Source organism: Mercurialis annua, linkage group LG1-X (assembly GCF_937616625.2).
Source record: "Mercurialis annua linkage group LG1-X, ddMerAnnu1.2, whole genome shotgun sequence".
In the NCBI taxonomy this organism is placed as follows: domain Eukaryota; kingdom Viridiplantae; phylum Streptophyta; class Magnoliopsida; order Malpighiales; family Euphorbiaceae; genus Mercurialis; species Mercurialis annua.
Window position 1 is genome coordinate 53,525,026 of NC_065570.1, and position 18,504 is coordinate 53,543,529.

The window sequence follows — 18,504 nt, forward strand, 5'->3', positions numbered from 1 at the left end:
CCAATTGGATTAGTAAACTTCTTTTGCCTAAAAATGACGAAAATAAAATTTATAAAAAAAATCAAATCAACTCAGTCTAACCAAATTTAAAATTCCCAATCGACCAAATTAAACATATATTATCCACCCAATCAAATCAAATCTAAACCACTAATCGATCCAATTAAACCAAACTCAATCAAATCCAAAACCACCTACCCAACCTCCTAACCGACATCCACCCACCCACCGCCGCCGAAAACTTTCACCATCTCCGAAAATTTCCGCCACTCCCGCGTCTGAAAGACAAAAATGTTACTCCCTCCGTCCCAATAGAGTTGTCCACTTTGGAAAATTTTTTTGTCCCAAAACTCTTGTCCACTTTCAAAAAGTAATCAACTTTTACACTCAATTTTCCTATATTTCCCCTATTTAAAATCTACTAATGAATAAAGTAAAAGTAAATTGTAGTGGTCCCTATATTAAATAGGGGTATGACAAGAAAAGTAAAGAAAAATTTACAAAATCTATAAACAATAATTGCCTTTCTTAAACTGTGTGATAAAGGCAAAGTGGACAACTCTATTGGGACGGAGGGAGTATAAAATATGAAGTAATCAGTAGAAGGTTATAAAAAGTAATTATGGGTAATTGATTATGAGAATCATTGTATTTTTTTAAAATTTCAAAATGATCATTGAATTAATTTTCGTTCTAAAATGATTACTGAACTTATCGTTTTTGAACTTTCGATGGTTTTTAAATAAATTTCAGCGAATTTGTTCTATGTACCTCGCCGGACACTGAGTCACACCTTCCTCTTTTACCATGTCATTGTCCCCATTAAAAGTTCATGTATTTGTATGTCAAAATAAAAAATTCATGTTAAATATAAAAAGCACGCGAAAGTTAGTGATATTTTTATGCATTTAAGCCATAATTTATTGATTAATATAATCTACTATTAAAAAAATGTAACATAAAAAGACAATAGTAATATTTTTTTGTTCTATGAACTAATTAACAGAACAATAGAGAATACCCAAGAAGAAGAGAATCCATCTCTTACATTTCCCTCCATAGATCTCTCAAAATCTTTTTTTTTTTCAAATCCTGATTTTTCATTTTTCAGCTTTATAGGGAATACTAATAAAAAAAAAATCTTTTGATCGATTTTGTTTTTTTGTTTTTAATTTAGTTTCTGCCTATTTTTTGAAATTTTGTTAAACATTTGATGATTCTAGAAGAACCTTAAAAAATGAGTACATCTCACCACTGTCATCACCGCCTCCATCCTTCTTAGGGAACCGGAACTGTGTTAACGGATGACACTTAAAAAACCTAACCGGAATTCTAACCAGAATCCGATTATTCTTAACAATAAGCTCACTACAGTGCAGACTCGACGACAGCGCAGGAAATAAAAAACCGATCGCTGCTGACGATATTAAAAACATCATTTTTAATTATAAGAAAATTAAAATATACTAAAACTTAACCACACGACGCCGTTTAAGGAGAAGCAACAGCAGGCGGCAGCCTAGGAGTTAGACCATGGATGAGTATGATAGCGGTGGCCGCAGCGGCGACAAATTCCCTGGCGGCGAGGACGAAGGAAGCACCGCTCCGCTTCCTGAGAAAGTGAGATACTCTCTTCCTTTTCGTCGTTTTGTTATTTTTTTAATACATTTATTGTTTGGATGATTAGAAAATGTGTCTTACTGGAAAGCGATAGAATTGGATGAATGGGAAAATAAAAGCAGAATCATTTCTAATCATTAATTTAAAATTGCTGAACTTCTTTTAAAACAAATGAAGTTTATTTTTTTTATTTTATTTTATGAGAAATGTATTGAAAGATAATAGTAGAATGCTTAGTTATAGACTGATAATGACTGCTTCCTGCAATTATTATTTGCTGAAGGGAATGCAACTTTTTAAAACTGTTTTGTTTTGTTTGAACAGGTTCAAGTCGGAGGTTCTCCGGTATATAGAATAGATAGAAAATTGGGTAAAGGAGGTTTTGGACAAGTATATGTAGGCCGTCGCATTAGTCCGATAGCTTCTGGAGCTGTAGAGGTATATTTTGCTTTCGTATGTCCTTTATGTATCACTCACTGCTTGATAAACTATTATGTGATGTGATCATAATATCAATGCTAATGGGGCTGAGCATTTGTGTGATCTTCAGGTAGCGCTGAAATTTGAGCACAGAAGTAGCAAGGGATGCAATTATGGACCTCCTTATGAGTGGCAAGTTTACAAGTGAGAACGCCTTATCATTAATTTCTTAATAATGACTTCCTTTTTTGCGTATTGTGGGTTTATTGAACAATTTACCTTTGTGAGATTATGACCTTTGCTGTTCTGGCTATTTATACAGTACACTTGGGGGCATTCATGGTGTGCCACGAGTTCATTACAAAGGTCGGCAAGGTGATTATTATGTCATGGTATGTGTTGATGGATTTAGGACTTCTCATTTTTTTGTGGCTGTTTATTCTAGTAGCCATAGTAATTGAGGGGCCTCTCAGGCAAGAGGTCCCTCAGGCGATGGCCGGGGGCTTCTCCCGCCGAGAGGCAGGCATTGTCACAGAGGCTCGTCTCTGGTGCCTCCGCTGTGAGGTGAGGCACTGGCCAGGCGCGCCTCTGTGACATGCGGGCCTGTTGTATTTCTCGTTGAAATAAAATCCTAATTTTTACCTGATTTTGACATGCGGGCCTGTTAGAGGAGTTTCACTAAAAGTAAAACTCTTAAAATAAGCCACCTAGGCTGCAGCCAACAGCCACTTAAAAGAAAATTTAACCTAATATTTAGAAGTTAATCTAATTTAACTCTTTTTAAATCACATTTAACAAGACAAGCAAAAACAGAAAAAAAGAAAAAGCTAATGGTCACATTATACGATACAATTTCTTTTTCTTCATGCAAAAGACTTCGACTTTGTTTTTCTTAAGTTTTTAATTTATAAACTTTTTAAACTTTTTTTAAATATACATGGGGTTTATGCTCACAGTACTGTATATATATAGTAATTTTTTATTTAGTCGCCTTGACTCCAAAAGGCCTCGCATTGCCTCGCGCCACAAGCTCTAGAAACCCTGGTTGCCTTGGGTCGCCTTTCGCCTTTAATATCTAATAGCTCATTAAGCTATTGTCTTAGATGCTTCTTTGAATGGTACTTCTTAATGCAGGTAATGGATATGCTTGGACCTAGTTTATGGGATGTTTGGAATAACAATTCACACACGTAAGTTCCTTATGCGATGGACTTTTTTTTTTCATTGTGGTTTTATAAAATATAAAATTTATCTTGCATCAATTTGTTATTTTTCAATTTCAGGATGTCCATTGAAATGGTAGCCTGCATTGCCATTGAAGCAATCTCTATACTTGAGAAGATGCACTCTAAAGGGTAATTTTTCATTTTAATAACTACTTTGCTGCTGATGCTATCTATATAATTGGTTTTCCTTCATTTCTAGTATGAATTTTTCCCTCATGTTGATAAGGTATCAGATGTTGAGAGAGATGATAAGATTTACTGTTTTGATGCACTTCTTGATATTCCTCAATGTCCATGTCAGATTTATGCTTTGTTATTGGTGTCTAATTTGCTGACTTGATAAAATGTAGCCCTTGCTTTTATTACGTTTATGGTGGAAAAAGCATACTGTTTGCCTAATACTAAAATAGGCAGATTGATGTCATTCATTTAATGTCTCTCTCTGTCTCTTTTTATTTTTCCGGTCTTCATATGGGGAATTCTCTGTAATACACTTGCTTAAATTTTGGCAGATATGTGCATGGGGATGTAAAACCTGAGAATTTCTTGCTTGGTCCCCCTGGAACTTTTGAGGAAAAAAAGTTGTTCCTTGTTGATCTTGGATTAGGTACATTGTTGGATTCCTTTTTTACTGTTGTTGCATTTTCTGGTGTCAGATGAAAGATGGCTGATATTTTTTTATTGCCTATTTTTTCTGCAGCAACTAGGTGGCGAGATAGTTCAACTGGCCTACATGTGGAATATGATCAACGTCCGGATGTTTTTAGGTAAAATAAATGTTGTGTAGTATTTTAATCATATGTCAGCTTGACATTATGATGGGACATGGGAGTACCAGTTTCATTTTTTGAATTTTACTTTCTGGTGTTGAATAATCTGGTGCAGGGGGACGGTGCGTTATGCAAGTGTTCATGCTCATCTTGGTAGAACTGGTAGTCGGAGAGATGACTTGGAATCTCTTGCATACACACTCATATTTCTTCTACGTGGTCGATTGCCTTGGCAAGGATATCAGGTTTGCAGACTCTAATCCATGGTATTGTTATTAAATTTGATTTTATAGCAATTCTGACTTTTTTTTTAACAATACGTTTAGGGAGAAAATAAAGGGTTTTTAGTTTGTAAGAAGAAGATGGCCACTTCTCCAGAAACTCTGTGTTGCTTTTGTCCTCAACCTTTCCGACAGTTTGTTGAGTATGTGGTAAATTTGAAGTTTGATGAGGAACCCAACTATGCAAAATATATCTCTCTTTTTGATGGGATTGTGGGTCCAAATCCAGACATTAGGCCAATAAACACTGATGGTGCTCAGAAGGTAGCTTAGGTTTATGCATTTTGAAATTATTGTTAACTCAATGTTGAGACAAGTAGTCCTCTTCCCCCATCATCTGCAGGTAGTGATAATAATATTTTATTTTTCTTTTTTCTTTTCTATGAAGCTTATATACCAAGTTGGGCATAAGAGGGGGCGATTGATAATGGAGGAAGAAGAAGAAGAACAACCTAAGAAAAAGATACGCATGGGTATGCCTGCTACTCAATGGATAAGTGTTTACAATGCTCGTCGGCCAATGAAGCAGAGGTATGCAATTAAAGCCGCACATTCAGCTTTCTGTTTTTTTTTTATGGAGACTAGAAGGCTAAAGTTTTGAGTTCATGTTGTAGATATCACTACAATGTGGCTGATTTGAGGCTCTCCCAACACATAGAAAAAGGAACTGAAGACGGGTTATTTATCAGCAGCGTGGCTTCTTGTTCAAACTTATGGGCCTTGATTATGGATGCCGGAACTGGTTTCACTGCTCAAGTCTATGAGCTTTCACCTTACTTCCTGCACAAGGTTGGTTGCGTTCCTTGAATACTGGATGCAGGATAGATCCTTCTGTGAATGGGAATTCACAATTTGATTAATTTGAACTGTATAATTATGCTTTATCATATTGTTTTGGATATTTAAATGGGTGCTGCTGGTATCCTTTGACTTGCCAACATGATAATCTGGTATGTTTGCTACTCTATGTTTTAAGGAATGGATAATGGAACAGTGGGAGAAGAATTACTACATCAGTGCAATAGCAGGAGCTAACAATGGAAGTGCATTGGTTGTAATGTCGAAAGGTTGGTGTTTCCTCATCCTTATGGATCGGGGAAGCAGTTTTCTGGTATTTACTCGTTGCACTCCTAACACCAGCTGTATTGTTCTTCAGGAACCCAATATTTACAGCAGTCCTATAAAGTTAGCGATTCATTCCCTTACAAGTGGATTAACAAGAAATGGCGAGAGGGTTTTTATGTCACTGCTATGGCCACTGCTGGAAGTAGATGGGCGATTGTCATGTCACGTGGTGCTGGATTCTCTGACCAGGTCTAATTGATTTTCTGTATCATTTCTCAGTGGAATTTCTTTAATGTTGACCAAGACAATTTTTAAAAAGTATCTCTATTGTACTTGCCAATTTTAGGTTGTGGAGCTTGATTTCCTATATCCTAGTGAAGGAATTCATAGAAGGTGGGATAGTGGCTACCGCATTACTTCAACTGCGGCAACATGGGATCAGGCTGCTTTGGTTCTTAGTGTGCCTCGAAGAGAACCAGAAGATGTAACTCAAGAGACACTTCGAACTTCTGCTTTTCCTAGTACCCATGTTAAGGTTCATTTTTCAGTTGATTATTTTGTTCTTTTAGTGGATTTTTATATCCATATATTCTTTTACCAGAGATAAACATAGCATGGATTATTCACAGTTTCCTCTTTTTTCCAGGAGAAATGGGGAAAGAATCTTTACATTGCATCTGTTTGCTATGGTCGAACTGTATCATGAGCAACTGAAATTTTGTTGGAAACACCTATCAGACTGCCTGTGTAACTCCTAAAAGAGAGTTCTCTCACCACTTGTTGCCTTCATTGCAAATCAAGCATCTGCTCAAGTCAAATTGATGCATCATGGCATTTTGGAGTCTATGTATGCAAATTTCTTCTTTTTGATCGTCGCTACGTAGCACCTGTTACTAATGTCTGTGCACTGTCTTTCAATTGCATGGAAATACTTACAAATCAGCTGAGATCGTTTTGTCCCTTAGGATGGGTTGACTCACCCTTTTGCTAAAGTACATTGTATAGTTACAAATAGTGATCACTTGGTTGAAGGTCTGTGCACAGGTTTTCTGTATGAAATGGTACTCTCAAGAGTGTGCTATCATGATTTTGCAATGCGCTCTAGGCGTTCAGTCATTGAGTATGTACTTATCTTTTTCTTAGTCCTTGTTTTTAGACTGGAGGATTATTTTAGATCTTTCGCCCATGTACCATGGGATGTCTAAATTTGACCTAAAGATGGAGGATGTGCCTATCCTGTATACTTTGAAGAAACAGTTTGTAATGTTTTCTCTTTATTATATTTATTCCTTATTATTATAATCCTTTATTAGAGTCCGACAGTGTACTTTATATTTTCAATATTCTCTCAATTTTTGTATTAGTTGCTCCTGTTGAAAGCTTCTTGTTATTGGTTAGACATGACTGGACTGGGCTTTATGTTTCTGGCTTTCCAACTGAATACAGAAAAATGCACTTCATTTTGAAATTTTAGCAAGTTGAATGAGTAAATATCTCCACGTTCAGGATAAGTTCTTATTTCTATTGATTCATGATATAATTGTTTTGTCCGAGGGGCGGGGACATATGACTATTTGCTGGTTGCATATTGTTGGAATTGATAATCATGAGACTGATAGGTCCCTTTATGTTTTATTTATAAGTGGTCAATATTGCCATATTGCTTTTTAGCGCTTATTATATAATTGGATGCATAGAGCCTAACAATGCAAGCGTGCCAGAAGTTGCTGTATGTCGGAGGGTTCAAGTATTATTTTTAAATTTTGTGAGCAAGATTGTGGTTGAAACGTTGTATGACATATGATTCAACTTACCTGGTAAGTTCTTTAGAATAAAATTTTGCAGATTTGTTCTTGTGCTGTTCTCAATTGAGTATCTGGTTCATTATATTGATTTTATATTTATACTTTCAGGACCATTTCACACTTATCTGGTGCAGAAGTATTCAAACTGGAATTTTTTTGGCTTTTAGTGAAGTAAATGGTAAATTTTCTGTCTTCTTTGTTTAGCTTGGTACTTCTTTATGACCCGACTTGCTTGGTGTAAGTGTTGGTTCTGATATGGAATTTAATTTCTTAATGCCCTTGGTTTACATGTGCTGTAAATGTGTAGCGAGTCATCTCCGTGAAGAAAAGAATTTTGAACGTTGTGATCTTTTCCTATGTTTTTCAATTATCTGGTGATGATATTGTTGCAATTCACGACTTGAAAGTTATTTTCTAGCCAATATAGAATTATATCTTAATCATCCTTCTGTGTGCTACTCTTGAAGTCCAGTAAAAGCATTCTTTATTTCCAACCCCAAATTTCCTTGTATTTAATTTTCTTCAGTAGATAAAATGCTCAGATAGTTCAAAAGAAGAGTATTTTTCAAGTGTTCAATGCTCAAGTGCTTTCAATTTATTTGCTGATTTGTATTAGGGGTTTTAGATGCTTTTGAAAAATTACGAGAAATGAAGATATTGTCATTAAGGCTTTCTTTTTCTCTCTCTCTGAAGGTTTGCATTTTGTTCCGTGGGTTGAAGATGAACTCGTGATATCACTTTCAGGCTCCTTTTATTGCTGAGAGGTAGCAAAACAAACTTCGCTAGCGGGTATGGAGGCAGGAAAATGTTGTGTAGTATTTCCGGAGTGTCACTTTTCTTGATACTTCTGATGTCGATGGACCTTACACTAATGAAATTCTTCTGGGCAAGGTTTGATTTGGTTTTTTTTTTTGCAGGTTTGTGATGAAATTGAATTTGGAGTAATGGGTTCTGTTTTTGTTTTGGCACAGGCTCTTAAAGGAGGGATTAGAGAGAGGATGGAGTTGGCTACTAAATTTGGTATAGTTTTTGAAGATGGTAACAGAGAGTTTAAAGGTGATCCAGCTTATGTTAGAGGTGCTTGTGAGGCTAGCTTGAAGCGTCTTGAAGTTGGTTCTATTGATCTTTATTATCAACATGGAATTGATACGTCTATTCCCATTGAAATTAAGGTTTGCTTCTCTGTTCATCCAATTTTTTTCTGTTTTTTCCCGTTTGATTCTTTATTTAATCCATTCTGTACTTGTTTGGAACAAATGGTATATTTGCAAGAGTCTACTTGAATTGAATTCATGAAGAATTTTTCCACATTTGGAATGATATGCAGTTTTTTCAGAAATTGGTTTTCCTAACAGGAGAATTGACTGAAAGAAATTCAGCTAAACTGAAATAACCAATTTCTTGAACTTGTACAAATTTGGCCATTTCTCTTGAAAAAAAAAAAATTCTGAATCTAATTCTTCGTGATTCTACATTTGGGCATTGATGATAACTTAGTATGATTGTTTAATTAAATTAATTAGAATTTTAGTTTTGCTTTAATTAGTGTTAAATAGGATTAATTAATATTAATTAGGATTAATTAGAAAATATTAATTATTTTTAAATATATGTAAATTTTATAATAATGTAATTAATTAGTTTGTTTTAAAGATTAGATTAGATTTTGGTTGGGATTATGTGGTTCCATCATATGGTTTGGTTAGGTTAGGTTAGGTTTAGGGTATGCTGCCATGTCAGCTTAATTCATCTTTCACCGAGATGGTAGCACAAAGAATGGTTTGGTTAACAACCGCTACATCAGAAATCAAATATCTCAAAATAGGTTAAATGAGCCGATTTTTAAATGTTTGGTTATAATTGACCTAATTCATAAAGGTTTGGTATTTTTTTGGTAATTAAGCTTTTATCTTTTTATAAAGAGTGTAATTAGCAATTTTTGTCTATTTTTTTAAATCAAGAGGTTTCATTTCAATGATGAAAATTCGACTACGAGAATTCTAAATTTAGCCTAATTTTTAGCCTAATTGAATTAGGTATTACAACAATAATTTGAGTTTTTTTGACATTATAGGCATTATCGAAAATTAACTTCACAAAAATTGATTTAAGAATAAATCTAATCAAATGAAAATAAACTATAAGTTCAAATATTTCAACAAAAAAACCTTAGATCTATGATGAATCTAAAAAATAACATTCAAACTGTAAAGTTTAAACTGTAAATAAATCTTTCAAACAAGAGCGTAAGAACATCTAAACTTTGATGGACAACTGTTTTGGTAAATCCTTAAATGGAGTACTATCGAATGATTTTGAAAATGCAAAATTTCGCATTATAAATTTAAGATTTCATAGGAAATTAAGAAAAAAATACTGTAGAGTATCCACAATCATTTTTTGAATTTGATTTTTATGCCACATCAGCTTTTTATTAAATTTATATTTATTATACAATTTTCATAATAGTTAGATTTTAAAAATTAAACTAATAAGAGTCCCACATTTTTATTAATTATACTAAATATATTTTAAAAGAACATAATAAAAAGTAAAAGAAAGGATTGGCTCTTTTATTGAGTGGTTGGTGAACTCCCCATTGTGGATGTTCTTAGAACTCTTTCCAATTTGATGAAAAAATAAACTAATAAAATGTAAATAATAAAAAAATACAAAGAGAAAAAAGACTAACAAAGGTCATTTATTTGTTGCAGATTGAATAAATTTAAGGATGGAGGCGGTTTTTTTAGCCATCTACAACTACTTAGGATTTGAAAGGGAAAAAGAGAGCGGTTTTGAGAAAAGAGAAATTTGAACGAGGTCCCTCACACATTTGTTGATATTCGTAAGTTTTATGTTCATTATTTATAGTGGACTACTATTCGCCGCCCAAAATTACTACCCACCGCCCAACTGTTTACCAAGATACCCCTAAACTATTTTCAGTTTAAAAAAAAACTCAATCCTCTCAACTCAACTAAAAACCCAACGAATATCCGGGCGGATTTATAATAAAAATGTTAAAATCCACTAAAAATAGAGAACAAAAATTTCTAATAATTAATCGGCTTTTAATTTTTTAAATTTTTTTAATTTTTTTTTTTTGAAATGGGCCATCGCCCTAAAATGGCGATGGCCCAACGGACCATCGCCCCTTGAGATGGCGATGGTCCATTGGGCCATCGCCATTTCAAGGTGATGGCCATTAAAAAAAAATAAAAAATTTTTTAAAAATTTTAAAACGAAAAAAATTAAAAACCGATTAATTATTAAAAGTTTTCGTTTTCTATTTTTAGTCGATTCTAATATTTTTATTATAAATCCGCTCGGATATTCGTTGGGTTTTTAGTTGAGTTGAGAGGATTGAATTTTTTTTTAAACTGAAAATGGCTTAAGGGTATCTTGGTAAAAACTGGGCGGTGGATAGTAATTTTGGGCAGCGAATAGTAAAACCCTTATTTATATTATATATAGAAATACGGATGGGGCTGGGGATGGGAAGAGAAATAGGCATATTTATGTCAATGTTTTTTTTATTTTATAAAATATATTTATTAATTAAAGAACTATTGAGATAATGATTAGAGTTAGAGTACTAACTAAAATAAAATATTTATAATATTATCTCAGAACAATTGTCTAAAGTACTAACTAAAATATATTATTTTAAATATTTAATAATTATTATTTAATCATCTAAGATTCTAAATTAAGATAAACAATTTTTGATAAATTATTAATTTAATGATTAGTGTTTAGAGTACCATTTTAAAACATCTAAAATTCTAATTAAGATAAACTAATTTTAATAAATTATTAATTTAATTATTATTTCTAATAAATATAATTATAATTATTTGACGGGTCACATTATGTGTCACGTGTGAAATACGTAAAGCGACACTAAAGTAGCAATAAATTGGTTAATAATCATCTATGGCACTCCAACTTAAATCTCCCTATTATAAAACCTTCCGAACTTTAAAATGGCTCGCTAAACCTTCTAAATTTTATTTAATGATCAACTAAACTCTTCTTTCCCTAAAACCGTCCCAAAAAAACTACCCCAAGCCTCTTTTTTTCTATCAAAATGCCCTTAACGTCAAAAAAAAAACTCATCCCAGTCCAACCTAACCAAATCTAAAGTCACTCAACCAACTAAATAAAACGTAATTCATCCATCCAACCAAATCATATATAAATTACCAATTCACCCAATTAAATCAAATCACTCAACCAGAAATTGCCACCCGCCGCCGGTGGAAAAAAAATTCGTCCAAAAATTAAGTAAATATTTATTTTTCAATTTTAAAAAACTAAATAATATTTATTTTAATTTTAGAAGATTAAATAAATAAATATTTTAAAATTTTAATAAATATTTATTTATATTTTCATTTTTTTTAAAATTGGATCCGGTGAACAGACCCATGCGTGGGTTTGTTCTTTGTTGAACAGACCCATGCCGGTGGATTTGTTCTTGACCCACGCCACCATGGTGGGTTTGTTCATCGGATCCGATTTAAAAAAATTAAAAAAATTTAAATATTTATTTAAATTTTTAATATTAAAAAATAATTATTTATTTAATTATTTAAAATTAAAAAATGATTATTAATTTAATTTTTGAAAGAATTTTAGTTCCGACGATAAATGGGCGGCGGCGGTCGGAAAAAGGTGGCGGCGACGAGTAGCGGTTTTCGTTTGAGTGATTTGATTTATTTGGGTGGATTAGTGATTTAAGTATGATTTGATTGGATGAATGAATTATATTTGATTTTTTTTGGTGGGTTAGTTTGTTTAGGTTGGTTGGTTTGATTTGTTTTTTTTTCCTTATATTTTAGGGGTGGTTTATTCATTTTACGGCAAAAGGAGTTTAGCTGATAATTAAGAAAAGTTTAGGGGGGGTGGATTAGGGAGTCATTTAAAAGTTGACGGGATTTAACTTATAATTAAATTGGAGTGTCGTAGGTGATTATTAGCTTATAATTATATGCTTTTTTGTTACCAAAGTACCTATATTTTTATTTTATCTTATACTGTTACCGCTTTTTGAATTGTTACTTATAATTTTATGCCTTTTTTCAATTTTTTATATAATTTTTTTTGTTCAAATTTTTTATTTATAGACTTACAATTCCACGGTATCTACATTAATCAACATATCTTAGTCAATTTGCAATAAACGATACTACAGTATTTTTTTTCATTCCATCCTTAATAATGAAGGCCTAGTAAATTGTATTTAGAATTATAATCATTGATTCTAGAAAGAAAATAAACTTTAAATGAAATAAATAAAAATGACACGTTCCTTTCTAAACATGACGAAGAAAATAATAAAGTTACTCTTACCAAAAATCCGCAATAAAGTTATGCCTATATTTGTTAGTAAAAAATGAGATATAATTATATTTTCTCCCTCTCCTTTTCTTTTAAGAAGAAATATAGAATTAATTAAGCATCAAAGCATGAAGCATTACATATAAAATTTCCGAAGCTCACAAAAAAAAAGAGAAAAAAAAAAGTTAAAAAAATATTTTCGACAAAGAGAAGTAAAGTGTTTTTGTCGATAATTTTATAAGAGAAGCAATTTGCTGAGGTGTAAGTCATTTTTAACCAATAAACGAGTGACATGTTAGCACCATATTTGACTTTGGGGAAAAATGAGCTGTATTTTTATGAGAAGTTTTAAAAAACGTGATAAAATTGAAAAAACGTGTAAAATTGGTGAATTTTTATGACATTAACCCTTTATTTATTTTATCTAAATAAAGCAATAAAAAAATGGGGACTGCCAACGGCAAAAATACATCATTGACGGCATCCGAAACGGAAAAAAAAACACTTTTAACGGTTAGGATTTTCTATTTAAAAGAATAAAAAGAAAGAAAGAGTAACCATAATTGTGCAATTTAGTTACCATGTGTATTTAGCATAATTAAAATTTCCAGTTAACAATTTTAATTATCATTTTCAGTTATTTGTAAGTTATTTAAATAAATAAGAATTAATTTTTATGAAGAAATCAGCTTTAAAATAAATATTACAGTAAAGTTTTTAAATTAAATAATAAACTAGATTATCAAATACTCCTTTACTGTAATCTATTGTTATATACAAATATAAGTACTTCTTTCGGCAATAAAGACAATCTTTAACACTTTTTATTTTTTATTTTGTTGTTTCTGCTGTTATTTTTAAACCGTTTCGGTTAATTTTAATAAAAAAGTGTACCAATGGAAATACTATATTTTTTTTTGAGAACCCAGTAGGATTCTATTAGAAATTTAAAGCAGTTACATTTGTGCTGCAAAGCAAATCTTTTACTAATTCTATTTTTATTGAGAGATGAGTAAACATTGCAATTGAGATTATTTGTTTTGAGCTTAGCAAATAAAGATCAGAAAACAATCCCAAAATCATAATGTAATGATTATTGTTAAAAAATAATAAATTTGACATCCACTAATTTGAAACCTACAAAAAGATTATAGAAAAAGAATATTATATGGGCAACTGAGGCGTGGTAATGATTACTTATCACTGGCTAGGTCACTCTCTACAACATTATCTTTGTATACTGTTGGGCAACTGAGGCAAATAGTATACAAAGATTTAAGATTTAGGCTGAATTTTGCCATAGAAACTTTGTTCTCTCTTTTGTGGATCAACAGTTTCACTCTAAATTATTCTCTCTTTTATGGGTCCAACAATATTCAATAGTATTAATTTTTGATACTAATTAAACACTTCTTATAAAATAATACTAATAATAATGAATCATTCATAAATTATTTCAGTAAAGTGTGCTCATTGTACATTAACTTCGGATTAGTTCAATCTATAAGCTACTTAATTTTCTAATCATAGTTGTTTTCATCATTTATGCTGCTTGTTTATTAAGGTGGATATCTTAAGGAAACATTATATTAATGGTTTCCAAATTTTGCTTGATAAGATATTTTAGTGCTTGGTTTTTATTTTTTAAAAATTAATATTTTTCGTTTTTTAAGCCATCTAATTAGCATTTTTACATGTTTTTTTTAATAAATGATATACTAATAATGATAACAATAATTTTTTGTTAGAAAAAAAATCTCAAAATTTTATTTGAATTAAAATTCTATTTTTGAAATATTTGGAGTGTAATAATTTTATGAAGTTATTGGCCAATAAAGATATATAACTCAATTTAGATTAAAGCTCCTAGTTTTATATTGATAATTTATTCATTTTATATAGAGAACATTAACTAGAATTTAAAACTTTCTTTAGACCTTTAATAAATGAAAGCCTTTCGAGGAACAAATGTTTAGAAACTTCTTCAAAACCAGTTCAGTTTGTTCCAGAAAAGTTTGAAGGAACATGAGGTTAGTATAAAACTGAATGAGTTCACACTGTTAAAATTAAAATTACATAAATTAAAAAACATTTTATTATAAAATAATTTCATGTATATATTAAAACCCTTTGAAAATATTTTAAAACTATTTAGATTTGAACCCACTGATAATATATATTTTAACTATATTTTTAATCATCAATTGAACTCACCACTAAAACTCTTTCGCACACTTTAAAAATATTTATAAACTATTTCATAAATATACTCATTGTAACTAAAAATCAATTATACGCTTTGACTTTTAACTCATAATCATAACTTTTAATCATTTAAAATAGATCAGAACCATAATATCAAAAAACTGTTTACTTTTAATTCTTGAACTTTTATTTTCTTAACGTCGTTCTTTTTTTATTAAATTTTCAATCACTAATATACTGTCACGACCCAAAATCGAGGGCCGCGACCGGCGCTAGGGAATGGGAATTATAGTTCCGAAACCCGTAGCAAGCCTGAAATTCACTAAGACTTTTTCGCAATAAACAATCATATAATGACTTTACAAACACCGCATTTAAACAAAAATACATTTATATACAGTGGTAAAACCATACAACGTGCTCGGACTTATCGTTTCCGTATCATGAACGTATTAGCCCGGCATAAACCACTATGTCAAAATTACATCACGGGAATTTACCTCCGTGATAACTATTGTAGCCAGACCTCATATACACAACAGACATTAACTATAAACCATATAAAATTTCACTGCTGTAATAGGCCACGACACTGGTCAGACATCATACTACTGCAGCATCTACGGAAGTCGGGGCTGTACATAGCCAAAGGAACTTCCGGTTAAAGACGAACTTCTAGCGACGTCTAGAATCTAGGTACCTGAAAAACACACTATTTGGGGGTCAGCTATTAAGCTGAGTGAGTTATACTTTACTTACCATATTATCAAAATAAGCATCGCATTTAAAACATTTTTTTTTTTTTTTAAGATATATATATATATATATATACAATCACATTTTCAAACAATTCCAACATATACAACTACAGCGATTGCAAACAATTCACTTAAGACAAGTATTTGATCCGATCGAAACCTTAATCTTAAACTCCTTAACCTCTCCTAAACCATATCACATTCAAATCATATCGTCCGAGTGGCCGGGTCCCGAGATAGTTCGACCGAGTTACCCGCTACCACGTGGCATAGTCCCGAGATAATTCAACCGAGTTACATCATGCCACTACTTAATTCCAAGTTGTGGGTCCCGAGATAGTTCAACCGAGTTACCCACCAGATACGGGTCCCGAGATAGTTCGACCGAGTTACCTCGTATCTGCCACAATTATAATCCTCCTTTCCGATACCCAAACATATTCCATTTCATAATTAAAAATATGATCAACATTTAATGAGCTCATATTAAACGTATCTATGTACGAATATCTAGACTTTCATAAACACCGGTGATCACACGGCCTATTGACGCCCAATAGGTAGCTCGTTTCTTCGGATCATATACAAACTCACATTGGCAAATAATCGACAAGTCATGAGCAAAGTAATACAATTCATATATTAAACAAGTCAATCCATAAACAAACAAGTTGAATATAATTCAATCATATACCAACAATCCAAATCAAACAATTCAACTCAAATAACTAATGCGATGCATTTAATAATAATAATATATAGTATATATAAAATAGTTTTTAATACGATAATAAGAGTGAGTAAAATATACTCACCGCTTGCTATCCATAATCTCTGATACTAGCTAAGCGATGTCGCGTTCTGTAAGTTCCGGGTTCCATTGGTAGTCGCCTCGTCAATTCTACACAAATTCGATAATAGCTCGAATTAATTACACTCTAACTATAATTAATTAATCTAAAACTATGTTTCTAGCCAACTTCGGCTATTGAAACCGTTCACTTAAAACAGTCCGACCCCTAAAAAAAAAATTGACATTCTTAAAGTTAAGAACGTCGCCTACAACTTTCATTTAGGTCTCGGACTGAGATTAGCACCCGAAGTTGTCGGAATTTGGCTCCGAAGTTAAGACCTTGGGCTGTTATAAAATTATAGAACTGCTCTACGCGACTTAATGTTCTGCCTTATACGAGCAGTTTAGAGTCCGATTCGACAAAAAGTTAAACTTAGACATTCGTAGATAACATCATTAAGTTTCCGTACCAATAAACGGAACTCAATTTGGACGTATACAACTCGAGATATGACCCGCGCACTAAGGCTGTTTTGCACAGAAAATTCTTGCAAAATGTCCAATTATCGTTTATACATTCGGATTGAAACTATTACGTGACGGAACTAAACATATCGATATCATATTTCAACATTACAATAATCCAGCCCTAATACATGACCTATTCCATCAATTTCATTCAACAAAATCTTAATCCAAAGTTCCATTTTCAAAACTTGTTTTACATCCAAATCAATCTAGCTCATAACGCTTAGCGTTTTCATCAATTATGAGCGTAATTGGACCTCGGGGAAGGGGTGACTTCGGCCCCTTCCTCTACTCTCTGCCCTCCCTTGCTTTGACAAGGGGAGGGGCTGCTCATGGCCATCTCACAACAATTAACTATAAAACTTATCAAAACCGATCAATTACAACACGTAAACTTCATTTTTAAGCCTCAAATCATTATGGTCACCATTATTATTCAAAACAGCAAATTAAACTCTAACCCTTAACATACATCACACATAATTCACAACTCTCAAGTCTCACCAATTCAATCATTAAACTTTGCATAAACCATCAATTTACTCATCATAACCATCATCTACACCATTAGAATCATCATCACCATTTATACTTACAAATCCCGAAAATCACAGCTCAAAACCTAACCAGATTTAGTGATTCATACCTTGATTAATAGGTCTAGATCAGTAGAGCTCCTCCTCCTCGTTCCGTGGCCGCAAGAATCGCCCCAATCGGAGCTAAAACGAAGAAGATATGAATTTTTGAAGATTTTTCCATCATTTCTTCTCAAGGAAGAAGAAGACCACCTTTTCTCTCTAATTATTTTGTTGCTGTCATAAAATGAATATTCCAGCAATATTATCACATATAAGTGATAATCATGGGTTGGAAAATGTCCAATTTGATCCTTAAGTTTACCACCTCCTCACGCTTCGATTTTTAACTTTTCTTTCGTCCAATTTAGTCCGTCGATCACTTAATCTTTTGATCTCGATAAATTGTGTATTATTTATGTCCAAATAAATAATATCGACTTAATATCTCATAATTCTATCTCCGATAATTTATTTTTGCAATTTTTTAGCTAAAAACGCTCAAATTCCAATTTGAGCTAAAATGAACTTTTTCTCACTTTTTCCTTTTAAATTTTGCTTTAACAAATATCGATACCCAATTATTCGATATTATTTTTTATAAGTTCTAATTCCCGTCAATAATCTATTAAATTTCCATTTTCCGGGAATTGAATCCTAATTTTCCAATTTTCGAGCCTAAGTGCACTTTATCCACTTTTCCATATTTTCCTTTTTAAGTCTAATTCCATTTCCTTTATGGAATTATTGACATTGAAATTTTCTTGTTAAAATATCAATATCGACCTACTCGCGTCTGTCCTTATTTATTCTTCTGTTTATTTTCTTTCTGGCCGCTTTACTTATTTTGAATCGGGCATGTTGCCTACTTTGGCAACGCCAGACGTACGGGGTATTACATATACGTAATCACCTAATAATTAAGTTTTTTTTTGTTCGTTCTTTATTTATTTATTTTTATATTCCTTTTTATTTTATCCATTCACATATGCAATATACATAATTATTCTTTATTACTTATTCTTTGATATTACGTCGAATTTTTCAAATTACGACGTTTTGATTTCAGAGATTTATCTTCCGAAACTTGTAAATCATCTTTAAACCAATATTTA

At 32.1% G+C, this 18,504-nt stretch overlaps 1 protein-coding gene and 2 long non-coding RNA genes across 3 annotated transcripts; 2 read left to right on the forward strand and 1 right to left on the reverse strand.

The window, feature by feature from the left end:
* The first annotated feature begins 998 nt into the window (after positions 1-998).
* On the forward strand, positions 999-6,684 carry LOC126662827 (casein kinase 1-like protein HD16). Its single transcript, XM_050356377.2, has 16 exons — positions 999-1,620; positions 1,945-2,058; positions 2,171-2,244; positions 2,363-2,432; positions 3,175-3,230; positions 3,324-3,395; positions 3,779-3,873; positions 3,967-4,033; positions 4,152-4,281; positions 4,363-4,581; positions 4,706-4,848; positions 4,932-5,106; positions 5,294-5,384; positions 5,474-5,631; positions 5,729-5,917; positions 6,029-6,684. Exons 1-16 carry the CDS (start codon positions 1,534-1,536, stop codon positions 6,086-6,088), a joined length of 1,800 nt encoding a protein of 599 aa, XP_050212334.1. The 5' UTR covers positions 999-1,533; the 3' UTR covers positions 6,089-6,684.
* A 524-nt stretch (positions 6,685-7,208) lies between these two features.
* Positions 7,209-10,765, forward strand: LOC126673081 (uncharacterized). The gene is made up of 4 exons (XR_008789620.1): positions 7,209-7,365; positions 7,881-8,078; positions 8,159-8,359; positions 9,902-10,765. It is a non-coding gene; the product is annotated as an uncharacterized LOC126673081 (long non-coding RNA).
* A 4,288-nt stretch (positions 10,766-15,053) lies between these two features.
* Positions 15,054-18,284, reverse strand: LOC126679572 (uncharacterized). The gene is made up of 3 exons (XR_007640892.2): positions 17,461-18,284; positions 16,309-16,394; positions 15,054-15,447 (listed from the first exon to the last, which is right to left on the reverse strand). It is a non-coding gene; the product is annotated as an uncharacterized LOC126679572 (long non-coding RNA).
* Positions 18,285-18,504: the final 220 nt, after the last annotated feature.

Coding starts and splice junctions, on each gene's coding strand:
- LOC126662827 (XM_050356377.2), top strand. CDS start 1,534: ATGGATGAGTATGATAGCGGTGGCCGCAGCGGCGACAAATTCCCTGGC. Junction 5,107..5,293: donor CACCTTACTTCCTGCACAAG/GTTGGTTGCGTT, acceptor CTATGTTTTAAG/GAATGGATAATGGAACAGTG. Junction 5,385..5,473: donor ATTGGTTGTAATGTCGAAAG/GTTGGTGTTTCC, acceptor ATTGTTCTTCAG/GAACCCAATATTTACAGCAG.